Raw genomic sequence first — 26,063 nt, 5'->3', positions numbered from 1 at the left:
ACACTCAAGCTCAGTTAGTATAAGCATCTTTATTTCAGATGTTGAATATATGAATGGTAATCTATAGTCCTAATGAGAAGAGCTTCAGGAAGGAGGAAATGGTCAACAGAATAAAAACTGCTGACCAGGCGCGGTGGCTCATGCGACCGGGTGCGGTGGCTTATGCTTGTAATCCCAGTACTTTGGAAGGCCGAGGTGGGCAGATCACCTGCAGTCAGGAGTTTAAGACCAGCCTGACCAACATGGAGAAACCCCATCTCTACCAAAAATACAAAACTAGCCAGGCGTGGTGGCACATGCCTGTAATCCCAGCCACTTGGGAAGCTGAGGCAGATGAATCACTTGAACCTGGGAGGCGGAGGTTGCGGTGAGCCGATATTGCACCATTGCATTCCAGCCTGGGCAACAAGAGTGAGACTCCGTCTCAAAAGTAAAAATAAAAAATAAATAAAAACTGCTAAGAAGTAGGCCAGGCCCAGTGGCTCACGCCTATAATGCCAGCACTTTGGGAGGCCGAGGCAGGCAGATTACCTGAGGTCAGGAGTTCAAGACCAGCCTGGCCAACATGGTGAAACCATGTCTCTATGAAAAATAAAAACATTAGTTAACGTGGTGGTGGGTGCCTGTAATCCCAACTACTCGGGAGGCTGAGGCAAGAAATTTGCTTGAACCTGGGAGGCAGAGGTTGCAGTGAGCCAAGATCACATCATTGCACTCCAGCTTGGGCGACAGAGCAAGACTGTCTGAAAAACAAAAAAAATTAAGAAGTCTAATAGGATGAGGGCTATCCACTTACTAAATACTTAACTAAAGCATCCTTATCTCTCCATCAACTGGGTTTCTTTAACCTCACTGTCAGGCTCAGCCTTGCCCCAATCTCTATAACTAGTGAAGACAAAAGAATTGCGGAAAACAACAACATCTTCTAAACAGAGGAAAGTCCTAGAATAGGCAGGAGAGAATGTGATCAAGGTCAGGATAATTCTTCTTCTGAAACAGGAAGGAAGAAGGCAAGAATATGTGAAAATGCAAATGTTTAGAAGTGGATGTGTGTTTCTGGTTCTCTTTTATAACTGAAGAAGGTGTCCATAAAAGAGGCATTCATGCATAAAACATTTTGTACTGTCAGATGAAAGAACTAAGTCAGCTATATAATCATCCAAGTTTTTATCAGAAAGAGAGATAAGATTTTCTAAGCTGGCATACAAGGTCTCTTATCCAATTAGAAGTCTGATTTAGTCAATAGCCCTGGTACTCTTGTACATTTTAGCTTTTTATATTTATAAATATATATATTTTTAAAGTAAATATTCATTGTTGTCTAAAAAACTGTCCAAGCACTTTCAGCAAAGCTATACAAATACTTGGTAACTATCTTGGATAGGTAATAGCAGTAAAGCATATTGGCTTGTTAGATATTATGTTTAGCTCAGTGGTACAAATTCATAAAATAAACATTTTTCCTTATAAACTGGCATTATGAAGTGATTAGTCCTTATAATTTATATTAAATATGTCTATTACTCTGAAATCTACAAGCTCACACAATTTAAGGAATATCACAATCCCATGCATCTATCATTTTCCTTCATGTTCACTATTATCTATCATTCATTACATTGGGCAGTCTCAGAGTTTATTTGATTTGCTCAATTCCAAAATGAACTAACGCAAAATAACCTTATGAAGTCAAAGTGCAGAGAGATAGCGGAAGAGAAATTCAGTATTCATAAAACTTGTAGGAAAATAGTTAAATAAGCGCATCTTTTAGGACAATCAGAAAAAAAAGGTCACACAAGCCCAATATATATTAGATAATACACTGCAGAAAAATGACACGCTGCTTCTACATTTATTATGATAAAAGTAGAATAAAGGTTAATGGATTTGAAGAACCACATTTCCAAGAGTTTGGCTTTTAATAACCAAGTGCCTGGCAAGATACCATTCATTATAAACGAAAACTGTTAAGATAAATAACTTGTATATTAGTCTAGTGAAATAAAGCATTTAAAAGAATGAAACTGTTTTTAGACCTGCTCAGGTAAAACAAAAGAATGTTTGCTTAATTTCATTAAAAGGAAAAACAAATTCCAGATGTAGCACTTGACAGTCACCCAGGTCTTCATGTTTCCTCCAATTTCTTCAGGCTACGCAATGCTATTCTCAAGGAGCATGACTGATTCTTCTTAGGCTTCTTGTTGGGCTGCTTTTCCATCTCCAATTTTCTAAATTTGGGTACATCTTCAAGGGATCTGCTTCTGTCATATGTTATATGGAAGTGCCAATCTTCTGCTCAAAGGGTTCTGTTTTCAGCCCAAACCCTAATCAAGAAATGACCGTGAATCTGTAACTTAAAATATCCTTCTCATCACCCACAGCTCCCTAAGCAATGATCATGGCCAAATACACATATTCAAGACAGAAGACACTGGCTAGAGAGACATTTTTATCAGGCTAACAGGTATGTAATGGAAGTTTTATCAGGCTAACAGGTATGTATGAAAGTTTTACACCATAAAGCAAGAGAAGCAAAAAAAAACCCCCAAAATTAGATGAACAAACTTAATACTTTAAGTTAAATGTAATCACATTAGCAGCAAATAAGATGTACAAATAATAATAATGGCCCTAAAACAAGGATGTTAGCAACCTAAGCATAGACATTGCAGAGAAAGAACAATGTGGAATTCAGAATGTGATCAGGCTACATATGGAAGAAAGAAAATCCAGACAGGATTGAGACTTCCTAGTGAAGAGGCACAGAATTTCATACCCAAACCCCAGGGGATAGTATTATTAATATCAAAACCCCAAGGGATAGTATTAATAATTGCAGAGATCTGTTTAAATTCTTTGACTTCTTTGAATGTTATTTCTTACAAATTCCATTATTACTTGCATAAAGTCCTAAATTAAAGAACCTCTTCCAAGTATTGTCATAAAAAATATCTGGCAGCTGGGCATGGTGGCTCACGCCTGTAATCCCAATACTTTGGGAGGCCGACGCAGGCGGATCACCCATGGTCAGGAATTCGAGATCAGCCTGGCCAACATGATAAAACCATGTCTCTACTAAAAATACAAAAATTAGCCAGGTGTGGTGGCGGGCGTCTGTAATCCCAGCTACTTGGGAGGCTGAGGCAGGAGAATGGCGTGAACCCGGGAGGCGGAGGTTGTAGTAAGCCAAGATCTCGGAATTGCACTCCAGCTTGGGCAACAAGAGTGAGACTGCGTCTCAAAAAAAAAAAAAACAACCTGGCCTAATATCTGGATATTAGTCAAGATTCTGGGCACAAATAAGCCAAACCAGTTAAGCAATATCCATCATAATATTCATTTTTTTCTGAGTGTTCTACAAATTACATTCACACAAAGTATCTTAACAGAATTATGATTTTAAATCTAGTACCGTTCAGCCTTTGAAATAAATTATTCCTTCAATTAAAAACCCTACATGCAGTGACAGTTCCAGAAGTTTTATTTAGGAGGGACTTAATGGAGGCAATCTGATTGGAAGACAGACAGAGAGATTCTAAGGGGGCATGGCATGAAGTGATCTGTCTAGAGGTTAAACATATATATATATATATATATATATATATTTTTTTTTTTTTTTTTTTTTTTGAGATGTAGTCTCACACTGTTGCCCCCAGGCTGGAGTGCAATGGCACGATCTCGGCTCACTGCAACCTCCACCTCCTGGGTTCAAACAATTCTCCTGCCTCAGCCTCCCAAGTAGCTGGGATTACAGGCACCCACCACAATGCCCACCTAATTTTTGTATTTTTAGTAGAGACGAATTTCACCATGTTGGCCAGACTGGTCTCAAACTCCTGACCTTGTGATTCGCCCACCTCGGCCTCCCAAAGTGCTGAGATTACAGGCGTGAGCCACTGCGCCCAGCCCCAAAAATATTGTTTTTATTAAATTGTATATTATAGAACTGATGAAAATGGCAATTTTTTAAAAGTTGTATTTGGATTTTAAATAAGATTGTGAAAATATGACATCCATGATTAGGTGATAACGATGACGATGACGACAATGACGACGATGATGATGATGATTTTATTTGGAAGTGGCTTTTATCTGGGGATGGGAGGAAGGTGGCTAATGGTGCCAACACCTTTCAGGGGTATTCATTCTCTACAGAATAAAGAACACATTCTTTAGTAAACTGAAGGCCATCCATGATATTATACCAAATATATTTTCTTTTTTATTTATTTTGAGACAGAATCTCACTTTGTCACCCAGGCTGTAGTGCAGTGGTACAGTCTGGACTCACTGCAACCTCTGTCTCCCAGGTCCAAGTGATTCTCCTGCCTCAGACTCCTGAGTACCTGGGATTACAGGTGCCTGCTGCCACACCCAGATAATTTTTGTATTTTTAGTAGAGACAGGGTTTCACCATGTTGGTCAAGCTAGTCTTGAACTCCTGACCTCAGGTGATCCACACGCCTCTGCCTCCCAAAGTGCTGGGATTCCAGGTATGAGCCACCATGCACAGCCTACCAAATATCTTTTCAGTTTTATCTTTCACTAGTAACTCCTTGTCATTTACTCGTTAGTCCATTACTATTGATCACTAACCATTCTGCCTGCCCTCCAGTATTTTCCCATCTCTCTGTGTCTCTTTATGCTGCTCCTTCTGGATCTGAAAAGCTCTTTATCCAATCTCTACCTATCAAAATTAAAGCCATTCTCCTATATCCCACTCAAATTTCAACTTTTTCATTAAACCTAATACGATTTCCTTCAACCAAAATAAACTTTTATCTGTCCTTCCATGGTATTTTATACACTATTATTGCCCTTACGATATTCTTTTTTTTTTTTTTTTTTTGTGACAGAGTTTCTCTCTTCTTGCCCAGGCTGGAGTGCAATGGCTCGATCTTGGCTCACTGCAACCTTCACCTCTCGGGTTCAAGCAATTCTGTGCCTTAGCCTCCCGAGTAGCTGGGACTACAGGCGCCCGCCACCATGCCCAGCCAATTTTTTTGTAATTTTAGTAGAGATGGGGTTTCACCACCTTGGCCAGGCTGGTCTTGAACTCCTGACCTTGTGATCCACCAGCCTCGGCCTCCCGAAGTGCTGGGATTACAGGCGTGAGCCACCGTGCCTAGCCCATCATCTCCTATATGATTCTAAGATTCTTGAGGGCAGGGATAGATCTAATGTCCTTAGAAAAAAATTTAAAATATTCTAAGTGCTTTTCAAATTAAACATAACTTATAGAGTCATAATTTTGCTTTTGAAAAATCTGAGGAATATGGCCGGGCGCGGTGGCTCATGCCTGTAATCCCAACACTTTGGGAGGCCAAGGCAGGTGGGTCACCTGAGGTCAGGAGTTCGAGACCAGCCTGGCCAACATGGTGAAACCCCGTCTCTACAAAATATTAAAAAATTAGCTGGGTGTGGCATCATGCACCTGTAATCCCAGCTACTCAGAAGCCTAGGGCAGGAGAATCACTTGAACCCAGGAGGTGGAGATTGCAGTGAGCTGAGATCATGCCACTATACTCCAGCCTGGGTGACAGAGTGAGACCTTGTCTCAAAATAATAAATCAATGAAAAATCTGAAGAATGTATCTTTTAAAATTATTGCCAAGGGTTATATTCCAGGTGACATCTGAAATTATTAATTTGGTTTCTAATTTTAACAGCTACCTTCTATAATGTCGCAATGAAATGTAAGGGAGGATTACATTATTAGTATGTCTTCCATCGAGTGGTAATTAAAACTGATAATGTAATTGGTAATTTCTCTCTTCATGTTTGAAATGCCATGAAGTTTCATGGATTAAAGAGCAAATTATTACTAATTAGGGCCTTACCCAGGCTGCCACTTGTTTGCTAGGTAATTTTGAGCAAGTTACTTACGCTCTTTGTGCATCCACTTAACAAATCTGAAATCTAAAATATGGATTATCTACTTTCCAAGTTGCTACAGATATTAGTCATTAAGTTACTGTCAAGAATTATAAGGAAGGAGGGAATCTGAAAAGTGAACAGAAATGGTACTTGTTGGGGGTAGGGTAGTTAAACTACTTCTTTGGTACTATGCTCACTACCAGGGTGCCAGGATCCGTACTCCAAACCTCAGCATCATGCAATATTCCTGTGTAATAAATCTGCACATCTACTCCTTCTATTTAAAATAAAAGTTGAAATTAAAAACAAAAACAAAAACAAAAAACAAATCATACTTGTTAATAACACCCTGAAGCTAAACAACCTCAAGTGAGCCAAGGAAAGAACAGAGTTAAATGAAGAAAAGTTTTCAACTGAGGTGTAATCCCTACTTTGTTGCAAGATTATGAGGGTTATTTTCCTATTATGTTGACGTCAGCATGTAATATTTAAAAGTAAAGGAAACAAACAAGATATTTGTAAAATATAAAGCTTGATTAGCAATTGTATACCTAAGACCAAAATTAATGTAATTCAATTTGTTACTTGAGATTCCTACATTGTTGAATGTAGTATTCAGAAGTGAAAGGGTGTAAAAGTAGTCTTTAATTCAGCAGTTTCATTTTATTTTTATTTTTTCCATCAGTTAACAGGGTAGAAAGAAAAAAATTTATTTTTTTTAATTTATTTATTTTTGAGACAGGGTCTTGCTCTGTCACTCAGGCTGGAGTGCAGGGGTGTGATCACAGTTCATTACAGCCATGACCTCCAGACCTCAAGCAGTCCTCACACCTCAGTCTCCTGAGTAGCTAATTTTTTTTTTACTTTTTGTAGACATGAGGTCTCGCTATGTTGCTCAGGCTGGTCTTGAACTCCTGGGCTCAAGCAATCCTCCTGTCTTGACCTCCCAAAGTGCTGAGATTATAGGCTTGAGCCATCACACCAGGCCTAAACCACCAGTTTCACTCCTGGGAATTTATCTATCAGTACATGTGTTCAAGGACCCATATATACTCTTTTTTTTTTTTAAAGACAGGGTCTCACTCTGTCACCCAAGCTGGAGTGCAGTGGCACAATTATGGCTCACTGTACCCTCACCCTCCCAGGCTCAAGTGATCCTCCCACTTCAGTCACCCAAGTAGTTGTGACTACAGGTGCTCATCACCATGCATGGCTAATTAAAAACAATTTTTTGTAAAGATGTCATCTCACTGTGTTGCCCTGGTAGTCTTGGGCTCAACAGATCCTCCCACCTTGGCTCCCCAAAGTGCTGGGATGACAGGCATGAGCCACTAGGCCTGGCCCTCACACATGTTCATAAAGATAAATGCACTTGGTGTGCACTGTAGCAAAATGCTGGAAACAATCTAAATGCTCATTCATAAAGCAACAGTGAAATGAATTATGAAACATGCATATAATAAAATATGTAACTAAATAAAAAATGAAGTATATGTACCAAAATGGAATGATAAACGAAATAAATTATTATTATTATTATTATTATTAGAGATGGAGTTTCTCTCTTATTGCCCACGGTGGAGTGCAATGGCGCGAACTTGGCCCACCGCAACCTCCACTTCCCAGATTCAAGCAATTCTCCTGCCTTGGCCTCCCAAGTAGCTGGGATTAGAGGAATGCACCACCATCCCCGGCTAATTTTGTATTTTCAGTAGAGACAGGGTTTCTCCATGTTGGTCAGGCTGGTCTCAAACTACCAACCTCAGGTGATCCTCCTGCCTCAGCCTCCCAGAGTGCTGGGATTACAGGTGTGAGCCACCGTGCCTGGCCTACCAAAATAAATTATTATTAAAAAGGCATGATGTAAAAGCAATGTGGATAGTAGGCTCCCATTTTTGTAAACAAAATGGGGAGGGGGGATTGCCGTGTTTTGTTTTGGAGTAAGGTTTACTTTTCCCACATATCCATCTATAAATATGTGATGTTATTACAACATTCTTCTATAACTTCTTCAATTAAAAAAAAGTACAATAAAATTATGTTTACAGATTATTAGAGGCCAGGTGCAGTGCTGTAAGCCTATAGTACCATTTACTCAGAAGGCTGAGGCAGGAGGATCGCTTGAGCCCAGGAGTTCAAGGTTGTGGTGCGCTATGATCATGCCTATGAATCATTGCTGCACTCCGGCCTGGGCAATATAGGAGGACCCCATCTCTACCAAAAAAACTATTAGAATAAGGGACATTTAGTTAACCAGAAGGCTTACGATATAAACAATTGAAATCAAAATTACATATTTTTTCACAATAGCATATACATCTATAATATTTTATCATTTTGAAAGCACTTACACTAACATTATACCATTAGAGATTAATGATGGACCAATGAGGCCCAGTGTGGTGGTTTACACCTGTAATCCCAGCACTTTGGAAGGCCAAGGTTGGAGGGACTGCTTGAGGACAGAAGTTCGAGACCAGCCTGGTCAACATAGCAAGACCCTGTCTCTATATATAAAAAAGAAAAAAATAATAATAATGGACCTGTGAGATGGAATTATGGTTATTGCCATTTAATACATTATAAAACTAAAGTTTAGCGAGATTATATAATTTACTCAGAGTTACTCAGATAGGAACTAGAGGGGCTGTGCAAGCCTCATTTCTGACTTCTGTGTCTAATCCTCAGGCAAATGGCTGTCCTTCCTTGTAGTGCTGTCCTTGGGGAAGGGAAGAGGCTGACATTTATTGTGCATTTATCATATAACAACAATAGTTAAAATCATTTAGTATAAACCAACTGCCAGGTATCAAGCAAAATGTATTTTGTACATTTTATTGTTTATTTATTCATTTATTTATTTTGAGATGGGAGTCTCGCTCTGTTGCCCAGGCTGTAGTGCAGTGGCGCAATCTCGGCTCACTAAAACCTCCACCTCCCATAGCTGCAAAGAGAAAGTGCAGGCCCTATGTGAGCAAGTCTCCTGGTCTCATGCCCTCCTCATTCAGTAGGAAAAAGTGTGGTTGGAAGGAGCCCAGAGTGAGAAGTTCTAGAGCTTAGAGCTTGTGTCTAAGGGTGGTACTGTATAACACTCTCCAAACTCAAAGCACAGAGCCCGAGTACAAGGCAACTGAACAATCAAAAGGAAGGTAAACAGCAAAACTATAGCATTTGCATATAGTGATTTACGAAGATTTAAGTGAGGAAATATTTCCTGTGTAATGTTTGTAACTAGTTCTTATCACATCTGTGTTACCTCCTGATCCGATGACAAAAATAACGTGCTAAGTCTTGTCTGATACCAGCTTATTTGTGTTAACCTAGTTCTCCCTCTGTGGTAGATCATATTTTCAAAGGTGGCCAATATCCCTCCCACATGCTATTTTTACAATACGATGTTAATATCCATCCCTCCCAGGAATAGTGGGATGTACGTCCCCTACCACTGAATCTAGGTGAACCCATGAGACTGCCTCACCAAGAGTATGACAAAAGAAACCTGTGATTTCTAAGGCTAGGTCTTAAAGATGCCTTTTACTTCTGCCACAATTTCTTGGGACTTTTACTGTTGGAACCCAATCACCGTGCTGCAAGGAAGCCAAGATCCACAGAGAGAGGACTTATATAGGTGTTCTAGCCGACACGCTCAGGTAGTATTGGTCACCAGATGTGTGACTGAGCAAATCTTAGATGATTATTGCTCCAGTCATGGAGTCACCTCCAGCCTTCTAGTCACCCCAGCTGATTCCTCATATCCTCACCAAGCCCTACCCAATTGCAGATTAATGAGTAAAACACATGATTATTGTTGTTTGAAGCCACTATGTTTGATGGGGTTTGTTATGTAGCAATTGATAATTGAAACTATTTATATATCCTTGCAATAAAAGCTAGGTTTACAGGCTAGTGAACTCAAGGCTATACGTGTCACTAGAAACAGATAATTAGCTCCTTAATATACCATAATCTACCCATATAATAACCCCTTATAAAAACATAAAATGCTAAACGTCTCCAAACCTTGTAGTGAATGAAGCTTAAAGTCCCTATTTATTTCTCATCTGATTGCTCATATTCAACGTAGCTGATTTAGAAATTGTTTTTTTAAAGCCTCTGGGAACTCTCTGTATTCATCAAGTAGGGTGTGAGATGTGACATATTATTTTGTCTTTTTTCATTTGATTTTTTGATACAGTTTTATTGTATGCAGTTCACTTTCATAAACAGCCTTCCTTCTAGAAATGAGTACTTGTCTTGTAGCTTCATATGATGTTTAAATGGGAAATTGTACAAATAATGTTTTAAGGCTGGGTGCGGTGGCTCACGCCTGTAATCCCAGCACTTTGGGAGGCCAAGGTGGGTAGATTGCTCAAGGCCAGGAGTTCAAGATCAGCCTGGCCAACATGACAAAACCCCATCTCTACTAAAAATACAAAAATTAGCCGGGCATGGTGGCGTGTGCCTCTGGTCCCAGCTACTTGGGAGGCTGAGGCAGAAGGATTGCTTGAGCCCAGGAGGTGGAGATGGCAGTGGGCCAAGATCCCACCACTGCCCTCCAGCCTGGGCAACAGAGCAAGACTCCATCTCAAAAAAAAAAAAAAAAAAGTAAAGAAAACATAAGGATGTCAAATAAGCACATAAAAAGTGTTCAACATCATTAGTCATTAGGGAAATACAAATTAAATCCACAAAGAAGTGTCTCTACACCCTTATTAGAATGACTAAAACAAAAAAATGCTAACATCAAATGTTGACAAGGATGCAGAGCAATAAGAACTCTAATTCATTGTCAGAAGGAACGTAAAAGCAGCAACACAGTCACATTGGAAAATAGTTTGACAGTTTCTTTTTTTTTTGAGACGGAGTCTCGCTCTGTCGCCCAGGCTGGAGTGCAGTGGCACAATCTTGGCTCACTGCAAGCTCTGCCTCCTGGGTTCACGCCATTCCCCTGCCTCAGCCTCCCTAGTAGCTGGGACTACAGGTACCCGCCACCACGCCCGGCTAATTTTTTTGCATTTTTGGTAGAGACGGGGTTTCACTGTGTTAGCCAGGATGGTCTCGATCTCCTGACCTCGTGATCTGCCCGCCTCGGGACAGTTTCTTATTAAGTTAAACATATACTTACTATATAATCCAAAATTTATATTCCTAGGTGCACACCCAAGAGAAATAAAAACAAGCTTCACACAAAAAATCCACACAAATTTTTTTTGTTGGTTTTTGAGACGGTGTTTCACTCTTGTTGCCCAGGCTAGAGTGCAATGGCGCGATCTCGGCTCACCGCAACCTCCGCCTCCGGGGTTCAAGCGATTCTCCTGCCTCTGCTTCCCGAGTAGCTAGATTACAGGCATGCGCCACCACGCCCAGCTAATTTTGTATTTTTAGTAGAGACAGGGTTTCTCCATGTTGGTCAGGCTGCTCTCGAACGCCCAACCTCCGGTGATCTGCCCACCTCGGCCTTCCAAAGTGTTTTATAGAGCAACTTCATTCATCACTGCCCCAACCTGGAAACAACCCAAATGTTCTTCATCTGGTGAATGGCTGGGCAGTGGTGCACCCATACGATGGAATACTACTCAGCAATAAAAAGGAACAAAATGTTTACACATGCAAGATACTTAGAGGGACCTGTTTACAGGCACTATGCTGATTGAAAAAAATCAATTTTAAATGGTTTTACTCTAGGTAATTTCATTTATCTGACATTCTTGGAAAGGCAAAACTATACGGACAGAGAACAGATCAGTGGCTACCAGGAATTGAAGGTAGGAGGAGCCTTTGTTTGACTACAGTAGGATTAGCATGAGGGAAATTTTCAGGGAGATAGAACTATTCTCTACCTAGATTGTGGTGATGGTTACATGACTCTTAAGTATTTGTCAATACTCATTAAACTATATAAAAAGTGAATTTTACTATATGTAAATTAAAAAACAAAATTTAAAAACCTAAATTAATAATGTCAATACATAACTATATTTATTTATTGCCTGTGACTGTCATCCCTTCACTGTCTAAAATAAATTTTCCTGTACTGTAACTCAAATACTTTTTATAAAATAAAAATTAAAAATATAACATCTTGGCCGGGTGTGGTGGCTCATGCCTGTAATCCCAGCACTTTGGGAGGCCAAGGCGGGCGGATCATGAGGTCAGAAGATCGAGACCATCCTGGCTAACACGGTGAAACCCCGTCTCTACTAAATATACAAAAAATTAGCTGGGCATGGTGGCGGGTGCCTGTAGTCCTAGCCACTCGGGAGGCTGAGGCAGGAGAATGGCGTGAACCCGGGAAACATCTTGGCTGGGTGCAGTAGCTCACACCTGTAATCCCAGCACTTTGGGAGGCCAAGGCAGGTGGATTACCTGAGGTTAGCAGTTCAAGACCAGCCTGGCCAACATAGTGAAACTCCATCTCTACCAAAAATACAAAAATTAGTCAGGCATGGTGGCACATGCCTGTAGTCCCAGCTACTCGGGAGTCTGAGGCAGAATAGCTTGAACCCGAGAGGCAGAGGTTTCAGTGAGCCGAGACTGCGCCACTGCACTCCAGCCTAGGGGACGAAGTGAGATTCTGTCTCAAAAATAAATAAATAAATAAATAAAAATAAATATGTGTGTGTGTGTGTGTGTGTATGTATGTAACATCCTGACAAAAATATACAAAGAATGCAATTAATAATAGAAGAAACTGCCAGGTGCAGTGACACAGGCTTGTAGTCCAGCTACCCGAGTAGCTAAGGCAGGAGGATTGCTTGAACCCAGGCATTTGTTTGTTGTGCTTTTCTTTTTTCTTTCTTTTTTTAATTTTATTTTTTATTTTTATTTTTATTTTATTTTATTGTTTTGAGACAGAGTCTCACTCTGTTGCCCAGGGTGGAGTGCAATGGCATGATCTCGGCTCACTGCAACCTCCGTCTCCCGGGTTCAAGCAATTCTCCTGCCTCAGCCTCCCAAGTAGCTGGGATTACAGGTGCCCACCACTACACCCGGCTAATTTTTTTTGTATTTTTAGTAGAGACAGGGTTTCACCATGTTAGTCAGGCTGGTCTCAAACTCCTGACATCAGGTGACCCACATGCCTCGGCCTCCCAAATTTCTGGGATTACAGGTGTGAGCCTCCACGCCCGGCCTGTTGTGTTTTTCTTAGAGAGGGTCGCACTGTCGTGCAGGCTGGAGTGCAGTGGCATGATTACAGCTCACTGCAATCTTGAACTCCCCGGCTCAAGCAATTATCCCGCCTCAGCTTCCCAAGTAGCTGGGAGTACAGGTACACATGACCACACCCAGCTAATTTTTGTATTTTTTGTAAAGATGGGGTTTTGCCATGTTGCCCAGGCTGGTCGCAAATTCCTGAGCCCAGGCCTTTGAGGCTATAATGCAGAACGACTGCACCTGTGAATAACCACTGCACCTCACTGCACTGCCCATAGCCTGGGCAGTACAGAGAGACCCCGACTTTTTTTTTTGAGACAGTGTGCTAGGATTACAGGCGTGAGCCACTGTGCCTGGTGACCCCAACTCTTAAGAGAAAAAAAAAAAAAGAATGAAAAATCCTTTAAAAATGTAAGCCTGGCCAGGCGCAGTGGCTCACACCTGTAATCCTAGCACTTTGGGAGGCTGAGGCAGAAGGATCACTTGAGCTGACGAGTTTGAGACCAGCCTGGACAACATAGTGAAATATCACCTCTATTTATAATAATAAATAAATAAATAAATAAATAAATAAACAAATAAATAAATAAAAAAATGTAAGCATATATATATGTATATATATATATATATAAAACACCTGTTCAAAAAGATTCTCCATTAACCCATTCATTCTCAGAAATATTTTTCTCAGGACCATCATAGAAACAGCAGAAATAATTGAGGAGCTCCCAGTGGAGGCAAAAGGTAACTGAAAGCTTTAGTCTCTCCTCTCAGCAACCACGATGCTGGAAAAATGTTTTTAGATAACACAGAAGTGAAAATGGAATTCAAGCATTTTTTTTTTTTTTTTTTTTTTTTGAGATGGAGTCTTGCTCTGTCATCCAGGCTGGAGTGCAGTGGCACAATCTCAGCTCACTGCAACCTCCACCTCCTGAGTCCAAGCTATTCTCCTGCCTCAGCCTCCCAGGTAGCTGGGATTGCAGGCGCCCGCCACCAAGCCCAGCTAATTTTTTTGGATTCATAGTAGAGATGAGGTTTCACCATGTTGACCAGGCCAGTCTTGAACTCCTGACCTCGGGCAATCCGCTTGCTTCAGTCTCTCAAAGTGCTGAGATTACAGGCGTGAGCCACCTGGCCCGGCCCAAGCTATTCTCCTGATGGATTTGAGTAATGAAAATTACTTCAACTCTACTGTAAATACTATAGTTAAATCCAAGTAACTCAAAACAGAACTCCATGAGAATAATTATAGATAGCTAGGAGTAACAGAGGAGTTCTTTAATAGTCACAAGCCCTGAAAATTAGAAGAAGACAGTAAGTAACAGTGATTGCAAAGTAAGGCATCATTAAGACCACATTTTAAATCCCTAAGTTCCAATTTCCTAGCTATGAACTTGAGTAGGTAGCTCAGTTTCTCTAAACCCACGTTCTCTTGTCTAGAAAATGGGAATAATATCTCCTTCACAGGATTGTTGTGAAAACTATGCCTCGCTCAGCACCATGCTTGGCTCACTGTAAATATTTCAGTATTACCACATGGGAGGTCTCAACGTTTCCACAGCAAAGAATGAAGGAACACTAGTTTGGTGCCATAAATGATATGACACCAATACCCAGAGACCACGGGGAAGGATTGATGAAGAAACAAGAGAATGACACTGAAGTTTTCTGGCACCAATGATAGACGGTCTTACAGCTCTTCCAAGTCTCACAGCAATCAGTGCCATGATAACACCCATCAGAGTTTGTCAGAAAGATGGTAAGGTCCAGATAGATGCTATCACCATATCTTTTCTTTTTTTCTTTTTTGAGACTGTTTTGCTCTGTCACCCAGGCTGGACTGCAGTGGCTCAATCTCAGCTCACTGCAACCTCTGCCTCCTGGGTTCAAGCAATTCTTCTGTCTCAACCTCCTGAGTATCTGGGATTACAGGTGCCTGCCACCACACCCAGCTAATTTTTGTATTTTTAGTAGAGGCCAGGTTTCACCATGTTGGCCAGGCTGGTCTCGAACTCCGAATCTCAGGTGATACTCCCATCTCAGCCTCCCAAAGTGCTGGGATTACAGGCATTAGCCACCATCCCGGCCTTCAATATATCTTATACGTCATAATCTCAGTAAGTACTCATTTAGCTTTGATTTAAATTCTCTGGAAATGGCCATAAGAGTCATATGGGTCCTTTAATGTATATGACATATACAGACAAACTATTGCAAAACAACCATTTCTTCATCTTTTCTTTTACAAAGTTAGAAAATGAATGAAGAATAAACATGGGCTGATGTCCACGAAATCTGTCTTTCTATTTTCATAACTAATTTGACTTACGAGTTGGAAAAAGTAGGTGAAACTTCTGTAACTTATTTATCCTGTATATAAAATACAGAAAAGATACCCCTTTTCTTACAAGAAGAAGAAAAAAAGGGAAATACCTAATGCCTAAGAAGCCTGAAAAGATGGCGTATTGATAAAGTTATCTCTCCCTTAGCAGAATGAACTTAAAGGTCATTTTCCCTTGTCCTTCTCATTTTTGGAAACCTAGATTTTAAGTACACTGTGTGAAGGTACTGGACCACGTTAGATATTTCACGCTACATCAGCATTTTCCAAAAGCTTTAAAAAAATCTGTTCAAAATATGAAGTTGTAAAAAATAACATATATAGCTTGTGATATGTAATTCTAATAATATATGAAATAATTAATGAGAACAGAAATATAGCAAATAAATGCAAACGAATTCAATCCTACAGTGACATTTTAGGTACATACAAATTAGGTATTATTTAGGCTCATTATTAGAGGAGTGATCAAAACGAAAAGTTGATAAATAACTATTTTGTCTAAATAACGTGGAAAGGACCCTATAAGTAATTCAAATTTTAAATAGTTTGATGCTTCAAATACCTATACCTGCTAATGGGTAGGGTTTTTGTCCATTTCATTATCTTTAGAACATGAAACATTACTTTATGCTGAATAAATGTCTGTTGAATAAATGAATCCCCACACAGCATAGCTGCATTGAAATTAGTAGTTAAATATACTAATTTGCCAGCTATGTTTATATTCACCAAAAGCTTTCCTAAAATATTTTAATTTCTAAATTTCCATTATATAATTAACAGTATGACCAACAGATTTGTTGCAAAAATCCACATTAAAATCTTTACTCCTTTGGACTTCTGTGCTTTTCTCAATTACACTTTTTCTGAATTTTTACATGGTTCAGAAAGAGTAAAACAATTCCAATTTTAATTTAATTCCAATTCAATCCAGAATTGATTTGAAAAAGAATTATTAATGAACATGGAAAAATATGTCCAGGAAACAGTGACACAGTGTAAATACAATGGGAATGGGGCCTAAAACATTTCACCACTTAGTAGAACAACACGGTTATCCCTTCCGTTTTTCTATTTCTAATTTGCTCAAAATCACTTTCAGGCAAATGGTGATTCTGCAGCCAGAGGTTGTCAGTACTTCTGTTCCACCTGACTGGATGAATCAGGTAGACTGGAAGGACTAATAATTCCAGCAACCTATTTCTACATCCTATGCAAATTAATGCACCAATCACTAAAACAGTGCTACTGTAAGGTCATATAAATGAAAGCCTGAACAGAGGACACCAGTAAATAACTTGAATGTTGCAGCACTATGTCATTTTACACAGCTTTTAATTATGAGCTTCTCTAAATAGAGTGTCTAGTCTGCAAAATAACAATGACCTTCCATGCACATTTTTTCTATAACTATTTTCATACGTATTATTTGCTAGATCAATAAAAGTGCTTTACAGAATAAGATTTCATAGAAATGTTTGAGTGCACATATTCTGTTTATTAATAAATTAACAAATTTTACTTCCTCAATGTTTAGGTATGTGTGCATACATATATATTTAGCCAAATATAAAAATAATTTTTTGCTTAAAATATGATTTATATTGCAAATAACAATAATTTCACCTTCATTCTTGAATGCATAACAATCACAAATACAGATTTAATGATATCTGCTATCACAATTCTTCCAGAAAATAATAAAAAAAAGAATAGCTCCAAGTGCAATTAAAAATGCATTGTCATAAAATTAGAGTCCTAGATTCTATAAGGATTTAAAACCCTAACAATTTCTTTGGGACGCAGATTGCCACAAAAACTGTACACACTACTTTTTAGTCATTGCATTAAAAAATGCCCATAAACAAAGGTTGTCCCTAATATAACACTACCTACACATATTAAAATTCAAACGTGGCAAAGACCTTGTTAGGCATCAATCAATTTTACTGTCACGTTTTCATAAATCCTGAAGTCTCCTTTATTTTTCAAAATTTCCACACTACCAGGGAGAAAGACCATTCTGTTGGGCATTATTTTCCTGCACGGATAGTATTCATCAATCAATTTTAGCCCTATTTCTAAATAGGAATCCAATTCTCTTCGGTAAAGAGGTTTCCTATTTGCAGTCAATGGATCATATTCTCACACTCATACACTACCATGAACACAGCAAGTGCACAATCGCTACTACTGTGATAACCTAAAGTGCTACTGCTATAGTTCCTGGCAATGGTAGCCGGGGGGAAAAAAATCTAGATACCAAATCACAGATCACAACCAGATGGAGTACTCCCTTGTTTTAATATTACCATACAAACAGAAAACAGGGCTTATTCAAACAGTCAAAGAAACGTGCATTCCTCCTTGCAGTGTTGGGGGAAGCTGTTTGTGTCTCTACAGACGGGGAGAGAACAGAAACACATGTTTTCTGTACTACATGGCTAATGCAGGATACAGGGCTGCAGTTGTTGGGTGAAGCTTTGCCCGAAAGTTGAGAAATGGTGAGTAACCTCTAGATGAGGTTCCTGCTCTCCTATGGGTGGAAGTAAATGCTTCCAGCAATCCTTCTCAAGGTCCTCGGGGAGTTTGGGTCTGGGGTACCTTTCCCCCAGGGGCACCCTGGTTTCTTCTAACGGTATAGCTCTGCAGTAGGTCATGTGACAGCTGGGTGTGTGCCTCTTTGCCGGGTGGGAGGGATGAGTTTGCGGGGTGCGTGTGTGTGAGTGTGCGTGCGTTCAGAAGTTACACGTCTGGTTTTGGAAGACGTGTATTTTTCTAGGGCTATCTGTGTGTGTGTCTGTATGTGTGTGTGTGTGTGAAGTGAGACTGAGAAAAGAGGTTTAGAGAATGGTCCTGGGCCGGGCGATGTAGCCAAGTCGGCTCCTGTCGGCCCCGCTCCTTGGGGAGCCGCTGCATTAGGGTTGAGGTCCCCGCCCTTGGGGGACGCGAGGACAATGGGGTGCCGGCGCCCCTCCCGCACTTTGTGCACCCACCTGACGAATCCGCGGCGGGTTCGGCGGGGTGGAGGCCCCGCCTTCCGGGGCCGGGGAGGTGGGAGAAGCCATCTTCCTGCGGCTCCGGGTTTCTTCCTCCTGTCACGCCCGGGTCTCCCGCGTCTCCTCGGTCTCCTCCGCGTCGGGCCTGCGGCCCGCGCCCGCCCGGAGTCTCCGCAGCCGCCGCGCCCCGCGGACCCGCCCCGGCTCCTGCGCCGCAGAGTGGAAGGGGCGGCTGTGCCCTCTGCTTGCCCAGCAGAAGTCCCTTCCCGCGCCACCTACATCCCGGCCGGCGGACTCGGGGCCGCGGCGGGCCGGGGTCGGACGCGACCTTGGCCGCGGGGCTGGGCAGGCAGCTGCCCCTTCCCAGCGCCGCGCCCGGCGCGTGTGGTCTGAAAGTGCGAGCTGCCGGGCTTATTCTAGCGGCGGCGCCGGGAGAAAGGAGGCTGCTTCCCTAGCCGCTGCCGCTATCGCCAGGAGAGCGATGAGCTCATGGACAGCTCCCAGAAATATGTCTATATGCACCACTGACTGCCGGAGTTCGGGAGGTGGGTGGGGAGAAGGAGGCTCCTCCGCGGGCGCTCCCGCATCACTGGCGGACGTTCCCTCGGGAGGCCCCTGGCTGTTGGGGCGCGTCCAGCTCTTCCCTGCCCATCTCCACACTCACTCTCGGCTCTTTCCATTCATGCCATACACACATTTCCTATCCGCACTCACTCTCCGCTGGCGTTGTGCTAAGGCACCCACCCACTCTAGCCTCCACGCGCACACATTCTTTGTTCTGCCAACTACTCCCTATTGATAAGGGGGAATTCATTTACGGAGTGAACGTGGTGTGAAATGCCACCGGGACCTCAACCCCTGTCTGATGTGGGCTGATGGATGAAGTGTCCCAAACGGTGTGTCCTTCATGCTTTGGGCGTTTCCCCCTCCCTCGAGATCCAGCCTCTTCCCTTCCCACCTTCCTCACTGTGAGAAAGCATCTTCCAGCTACCGTCCAGGGTAGGGACTTGGCCCCATCCCTCACCAAGGCAGAGAGCACCTCTTTTGTAGCTCTGTGAAGAACTTAGAAGACGGACCATGTTTTGCAGACCTTTGCGCAAGGGCTACGGCAGGAGTCATAAATCCCGCACAGGGGCCGACCTTGTTTGCCTCACTGTTTCCCAGGGGTATAGAGCTTCCATGGATATGCAAACCACCTTACAAACCTGATTACTGTCTTTCTTCATTGGCTCAGCTGTCCTATTGAGGTGGAATTATGGCTTTTTACAGATAAAATGACCTTCCTGAGATTGTTCCCTTTCTCAGGCATCATAAATTTTCCTTTCCTATAGATTTCCGTAGAAATATACACCTACCTTCAAAAACAAAACAAAGCAAAACTTTCCTTTACTTCAGCCTCCCTTCCCTCAGCTAGTGTTCCAGTTCTGTACATCTCCTTTCAGCAAGAGTCTTTACAAAGTTTCAGTATCTCCTGTTCCTCTCTTCACGTTCTCTATTGAACGTAGTCCATTCAGGCTTTCCTCCACCTACGTCACCAAACTTTCTCCTGGCAAGGTTCCCAATGACCTCCATGCTGCGAAATCTAAGGATCAATTCTCAGTCCTCCTTTGGCTTGACCTCCAAATGTTAAAAAGAAAGAGAGAGAGAGAGAGAAAGAGAGAAAGAAAGAGAAAGAAAAAAAGAAAGAAAAGAAAAAGAAAAGAAGAGAAAAGAAAAGGAAAGAAAAGAAGAAAAAAAAAAGAAAGCTAGCTCCCAGGCGCGGTGGCTCACTCCTGTAATCCCAGCACTTTGGGAGGCCAAGGCGGGTGGATCACAAGGTCAAGAGATCAAGACCATCCTGGCCAACATGGTGAAACCCCACCTCTACTAAAAATACAAAAATTAGCCGGGCGTGGTGGCGCGTGCCTGTAATCTCAGCTACTCAGGGGGCTGAGGCAGGAGAATCGCTTGAACCCCGGCAGGCGAAGGTTGCAGTGAGCCGGGATTACACCACTGCATTCCAGCCTGGCAACAGAGTGAGACATCGTCTAAAAAAAAAAAAAAAAAAATTCTATACTTTAGTTTCCTTACCTGTGAAAGGGCAATAATATTACTTACTTTGTAGGATCATTGTGAATAGCAAATGAGATAATGTACATAGACATTGTAAATGCTCAATGTAAATACTCAATACTGTAGTCATTACTACATTATTATGTAATATTATGTAATGATATATTACATAGATATTATGTAATGATATCTACCTAAAAACAGGAGACTGAAGATAAAGGTGGTTAAAAAAGAAAACCTTTATGTCATATCAGAAAATCAAGAAAAACTTAGTGAGGCAAGTAAGTACTGATAATACTGCTATGGCTCCTGAGTGCTCTGTATCATAAGTGGGCACACAGAAATCTAAATTTATGGTCTTCAATCTCTCCTGTCCTGGGGTACATAATCCAAATCAATGAAAAAATGAACATAACAATAAAAGAATAACATTTTAAATAGATAATAGGTTGATATAGAGACAGATGTTGAGATTGATAGATACGGGTAGAGATATAATGCAATATTATAAGTAGGAAAGTATCTTCTTTTTTCTTCCTTTTGCTTTCTTTTTTTTTTTTTTAAGTGTCTCACTGCATCACCCAGACTGGAGTGCAGTGGCAAGATCTAGGCTCTCTGCAGCCTCGACCTGCTGGACTCAAGCGATTCTCTTGTCTCAGTCCCCCAAGAAGCTGGGACCACAAGCACACACCACCATGCCCAGCTAATTTTTGTATTTTTTGTAAAGATGGGGTTTCGCCATGTTGCCCAGGCTGATCTCAAACTCTTGGGCTCAAGCCATCCGCCCACCTTGGCCTCCCAAAGTGCTAGGATTACAGGCATGAGTCACTGTGCCTGGCCAATATTTCAATTTTTACTTTTATAGTTCTGGAGGCCAGAAGTCCAAGATCAAGGATTACAATAGGGTTGGTTCCTTCTGAGGACTTTGAGGGAGAATCTGTTCTATGCTTTTTCCTTAGCTTCTGGTGGTTTGCTGGAAAACTTTGGCATTCCTTGGCTTGTTGAGGTATGACTCAAGTCTCAGTCTCACTTGTCGCTTGCCACAACAGTGAAGAGTGCTCCAGGAAAGGCATCTTTTGGGTTTACCAGGAAACTATGCAAAATGGAGACTACTGTAGTGGTCTCTGAAGCCCTCTTGGGTGGTGGCTGTTTATCTTCCAATAGGCCTCCTTCTCTCTCAGACCCTGGGATGAGCTTCATCTTTGCTTATAACTGCTACGTCTAGACTCTTCTCCCTACCTCTTCCCCTAAAAAATCCAACTGCTTTGAAAATCATGCTAGACCACCACAACTTCTCTTTGTTACAGACACTTACATTTCCTTAAGACCTTAAAAACCTTACTTTCTTTTTCTTCAGCAATATCCCTGTCATAATTCTTATCAAGTTTTTAAAAATCGACATAGGCCGGGTGCAATGGCTCACACCTGCAATCTCAGCACTTTGGGAGGCCAAGGCAGGTGAATGATTTGACGTCAGGAGTTCAAGACCAGCCCAGCCAACATGGTAAAACCCCGTCTCAACTAAAAATACAAAAATTAGCCTGGCATGGTGATGCGTGCCTGTAATCTTAGCTACTCGAGAGGCTGAGGCAGGAAAGTGGCTTGAGCCCGGGAGGTGGAGGTTGCAGTGAGCCAAGATTATGCTGCTGCACTCCAGCCTGGGTGAGAGCGTGAGACTCCATCTTAAAAATAAAATAAAATAAAATAAATCCACATAGACAATTAGGCAATGCCCCTGTTAACCTGCAATGACTTGACCTCCACACCACCCCAGATATCCACTGTCTACTCCCATGTTCATACCCTAGGGTTTTTCATTATTGATATTTGTCCCCTCTCTATGACCACACTATCAAGCATTCCATTCTCTGGTCATCACTTACTTTCTTTCCAACTGACTTCCTATACTACCCTATCTCCAATAATTCTGTAATCCCACTAATACCTCCAACCATGCAGCCCTACTATCTTCACACTATCCCTACTCCATTGCACGTCCCCATCCTCCTCCTAACTCAATTTGGATTCCATGAACCACTATTATATTATTACAACCACTGCCTTGTATGTACTTCAACTTGCCTCTTTCTCCCTCTGCCATACTCACCTGGCAAAATGAAATCTCAATTATATCCGTTTTTCCATCTACTCTAAGCCTGCGCCCATGCAATGTATACCTGGAGAAAAATGCTGAGAGGTCTCAGTGTTGCTGGACACTAATTTCAAGTGGGCCCTTGTTGGCGTGTGGTAATCCTTCATATTTCCTTAATAAATTCATTCTCCCACTTTCTAAGACAATCATTAACACATTAACAACTCTCTCCTCAAACTTCCAGTGCTGCCCCTGAATTTTTTTTTTCTTTTTTGAGACAGGGTCTCACTCTGTCGCCCAGACTGAAGTGCAGTGGAGCAATCTAGACTCACTGCAGCCTCCACCTCCTGGGTTCAAGTAATTCTCATGCCTCAGCCTCTGGAGTAGCTGGGATCCCAGGTGCACGTGACCACGCCTGGCTAATTTTTGTATTTTTAGTAGAGATAGGGGTTCACCATGTTGGCCAGGCTGGTCTTGAACTCCTGACCTCAAGCAGTCGACCTGCCTCGGCCTCCCAAAGTGCTAGGATTATAGGTATGAGCCACCACTCCTGGCCTGGATTCTTCATTCTCAACTGATGACCTTGTTATTTCACCAAGAAAACAGAGGGAATGAAAAGAGAGCTTCCACATAGTTTCATCACCATTATATTCATCTGCCCATATGCCGAATGATGCCTTTTATCTTCTTACCATGAATGAATTGTGCATGCTCTTATGAGAGGCCAAGCCCTCCACTTGGGCACTTGATCAGATCTCCTCAAATTTACTTGTGAACGTCATTCTTGTAAGCACTGTCCCTCCTCTCTCCCTCTGGCTCCCACTTTCCCCTGTATCATCTATTTTCCCTCTCTACTGGCTCGTTCCCATAAGCATACATCCCCGTCCCTCTGTAATTCCATGCTTCTGCTCCATGTGTAGAAAACTTTTTCTGAAATGTTGTCTATACTTGCTATTTCTGCCTTAAATCCACTCCCTTCCGGTTCACTCCTTACCATTTCACCAAAACTATTCTTGTCACGGTTGCCACTCACATCCATGTTGTCATATACTTTGGTCTATTTTGTTTTGGATTTTTTTTTATTTGGATAAATGTATGAGGGTACATGTGCAATTTTGTTACATGCAAACATTGCATAATGGTCAATTCAGGACTGGTAGGGTATCCATCACCCAAATAACATACATTGTACCCATTAAATAACTTCTCATCCTCCAGCTCGCTCCTACCCCCTCGCCCTTCAAAATCTCCATTGTCTACCATTCTACTCTCTACATTTATGTATACACATTTTTAAGCACCCACTTATGGGAGGGAACATGCAATACTTGTCTTTCTGTGTCTGGCTTGTTTCACTTAACATAATGACCTCCAGTTCCGTCTTTGTTGCTTTGGTCAATTTTGGTCAGTTCTTGTCTGACTTATCTTCAAAAAAAATTTATTTGACATAAATTTCTTCACTTGACTTCCAGGACTCCACACACTGTCTTGGTTTTCCTTCTGCCTAATGGGCTGCTTTTTTAAAATCCATAATCCCAGCCCTTGGACCCCTTTTCTCTGTCTATGCTCACTCCACAGCTAATCCCACATATTCCCATGATTTTTTTGTTTGTTTGTTTGTCTGTTTTGTTTTGTTTTGTTTTTTGAGACAGAGTTTTGCTCTTATTGCCCAGGCTGGAGTGCAATGGCGTGATCTCAGCTCACCGCAGCCTCCGCCTCCCAGGTTCAAGCTATTCTCCTGCCTCAGCCTCCCTAGTAGCTGGGATTGCAGGCATGTGCCACCATGCTTGGCTAATTTTGTATTTTTAGTAAAGACAGGGTTTCTCCATGTTGGTCAGGCTGGTCTCGAACTCCCGACCTCAGGTGATCCGCCCACCTCGGCCTCCCAAAGTGCTCAGATTACAGGCGTGAGCCACCGTGCCCAGCCATTCCCATGATTTTAAATAGCATCTATAGCTGACAACTCCCAAATCAGATGTCTGGCCCTGCAGCTTCCCCTTTTGCCAACTGACTGCTCTCCATCTCCACCTAGATATCTGGGAATCTGGGAAGCATCTCAGACTAAGCATGTATAAAGCTATGTACTACTCCTCTAGCAGCCTTCCCCATCCCAATAAATAGCAACTGCCTCCTTCCAGGTGCTCACCCCAAAACTTTGGAGTCATCCTTGACTACTCTCTCTCATACACACATCCAGTCCATTAGCAAATTCTGTTGACCAAGTCTTCAAAGTATGCCCAGAACCTATTTCCCAGTCATACACCTCTGCTTAGAAAAGTCCAAGCCACCAGTCCCCTCTTTCTTGGATTATTGTAATAGTTACCTATAACTCTAACACCTATTCTTAGCAGGTCATTCAAAATTTCTCTAAATATAAACCCAATCATTTCATATCTCTCCCTAAAATCCTCTAATGGGACGGACACAGTGGCTTACATCTGTAATCCCAGTACTTTGGAGGCTGAGGCAGGTGAATTGCTTGAGGCCAGGAGTTCAAGACTAGCCTGGGCAACACGATAAAACCTCATCTCTCCAAAAAAATACAAAAATTGGCTGGGCACGGCGGCTTGCACCTGTAATCCCAGCACTTTGGGAGGCCAAGGTGGGCAGATCACAAGGTCAGGAGTTCGAGATCAGCCTGGCCAATATGGTGAAACCCCATCTACTAAAAATACAAAAATTGGGCCAGGCACAATGGCTCACGCCTGTAATCTCAGCACTTTGGGAGGCCAAGGCAGACAGATCACAAGGTCTCTACTAAAAATACAGAAAATTAGCTGGGCGTGGTGACAGGAGCCTGTAATCTCAGCTACTCAGGAGGCTGAGGCGGGAGAATCACTTGAACCTGAGAGGTGGAGGTTGCAGTGAGCCAAGATCTCACCATTGCACTCCAGCCCAGGCGACAGTGCAAGACTTTGTCTCAAACAAACAAACAAAAACAACAACAACAACAAAAATTAGCCGGGCATAGTGGCAAGCACCTGTAGTCCCAGCTACTCAGGAGGCTGAGGCAGGAGAATCGCTTGAACCCAGGAAGCAGAGGTTGCAGTGAGCCGAGATCGTGCCACTGCACTCCAGCCTGGGTGACAGAGTGAGACTCCGTCTAAAAAAAAAACAAAACAAAAAACAAAAATTAGCCAGGCGTGTGGCACACACCTGTCGTCCCAGCTACTTGGGAGGCTGAGGTGGGAGGATCACTTGAACCGGTGAGATCAAGGCTGCAGTGAGCTGAGATCGTGCCACTGCACTTCACCCTGAGTGACAGTGCCTAAAATATGAGAGATTTAAAATACAATGCAACCCTTCTCTGTCATCTATCCTACCTATGTGTCCATCTACACAAATTCTCTAAACCTGCTCCATCCTCTTCGTTCCTAGCCTAGATGGAGATTCTTACCATCAACCAAATCACTCAAGCTAGAAACTTTAGTGTCACCCTAGACCTCTCTACATCTCTCAGGTTCTATGACTCACCACACCCAGTGAATTCTAATACAGCAATCTCCTGCTTCTTTTTTTTTTTTTTTTTTCTGTATCCTTGGCT

The 26,063-nt window shown here is 42.0% G+C and overlaps 1 protein-coding gene across 6 annotated transcripts in view; it reads right to left on the bottom strand.

The window, feature by feature from the left end:
- Positions 1 to 18,888, bottom strand: part of ANK2 (ankyrin 2) — a 683,028-nt gene extending 664,140 nt beyond the window's left edge. For 4 of the 6 annotated variants that reach the window (XM_063663998.1, XM_063664003.1, XM_063664006.1 and 1 more), the window contains exon 1: positions 18,373 to 18,888. In XM_063663998.1, the coding sequence (XP_063520068.1) occupies positions 18,373 to 18,444 (72 nt within the window). In that variant the 5' untranslated portion in view covers positions 18,445 to 18,888. The remainder of the gene's footprint in view (positions 1 to 18,372) is intronic. The other 2 variants (XM_063664038.1, XM_063664035.1) reach the window with 2 other exon arrangements.
- Positions 18,889 to 26,063: the final 7,175 nt, after the last annotated feature.

The sequence above is a fragment of the Pongo pygmaeus genome, chromosome 3, assembly GCF_028885625.2.
Source record: "Pongo pygmaeus isolate AG05252 chromosome 3, NHGRI_mPonPyg2-v2.0_pri, whole genome shotgun sequence".
NCBI lineage: Eukaryota > Metazoa > Chordata > Mammalia > Primates > Hominidae > Pongo > Pongo pygmaeus.
Note: the sequence above shows the minus strand (reverse complement) of the source record. Positions and strands in the feature narration are given on the sequence as shown.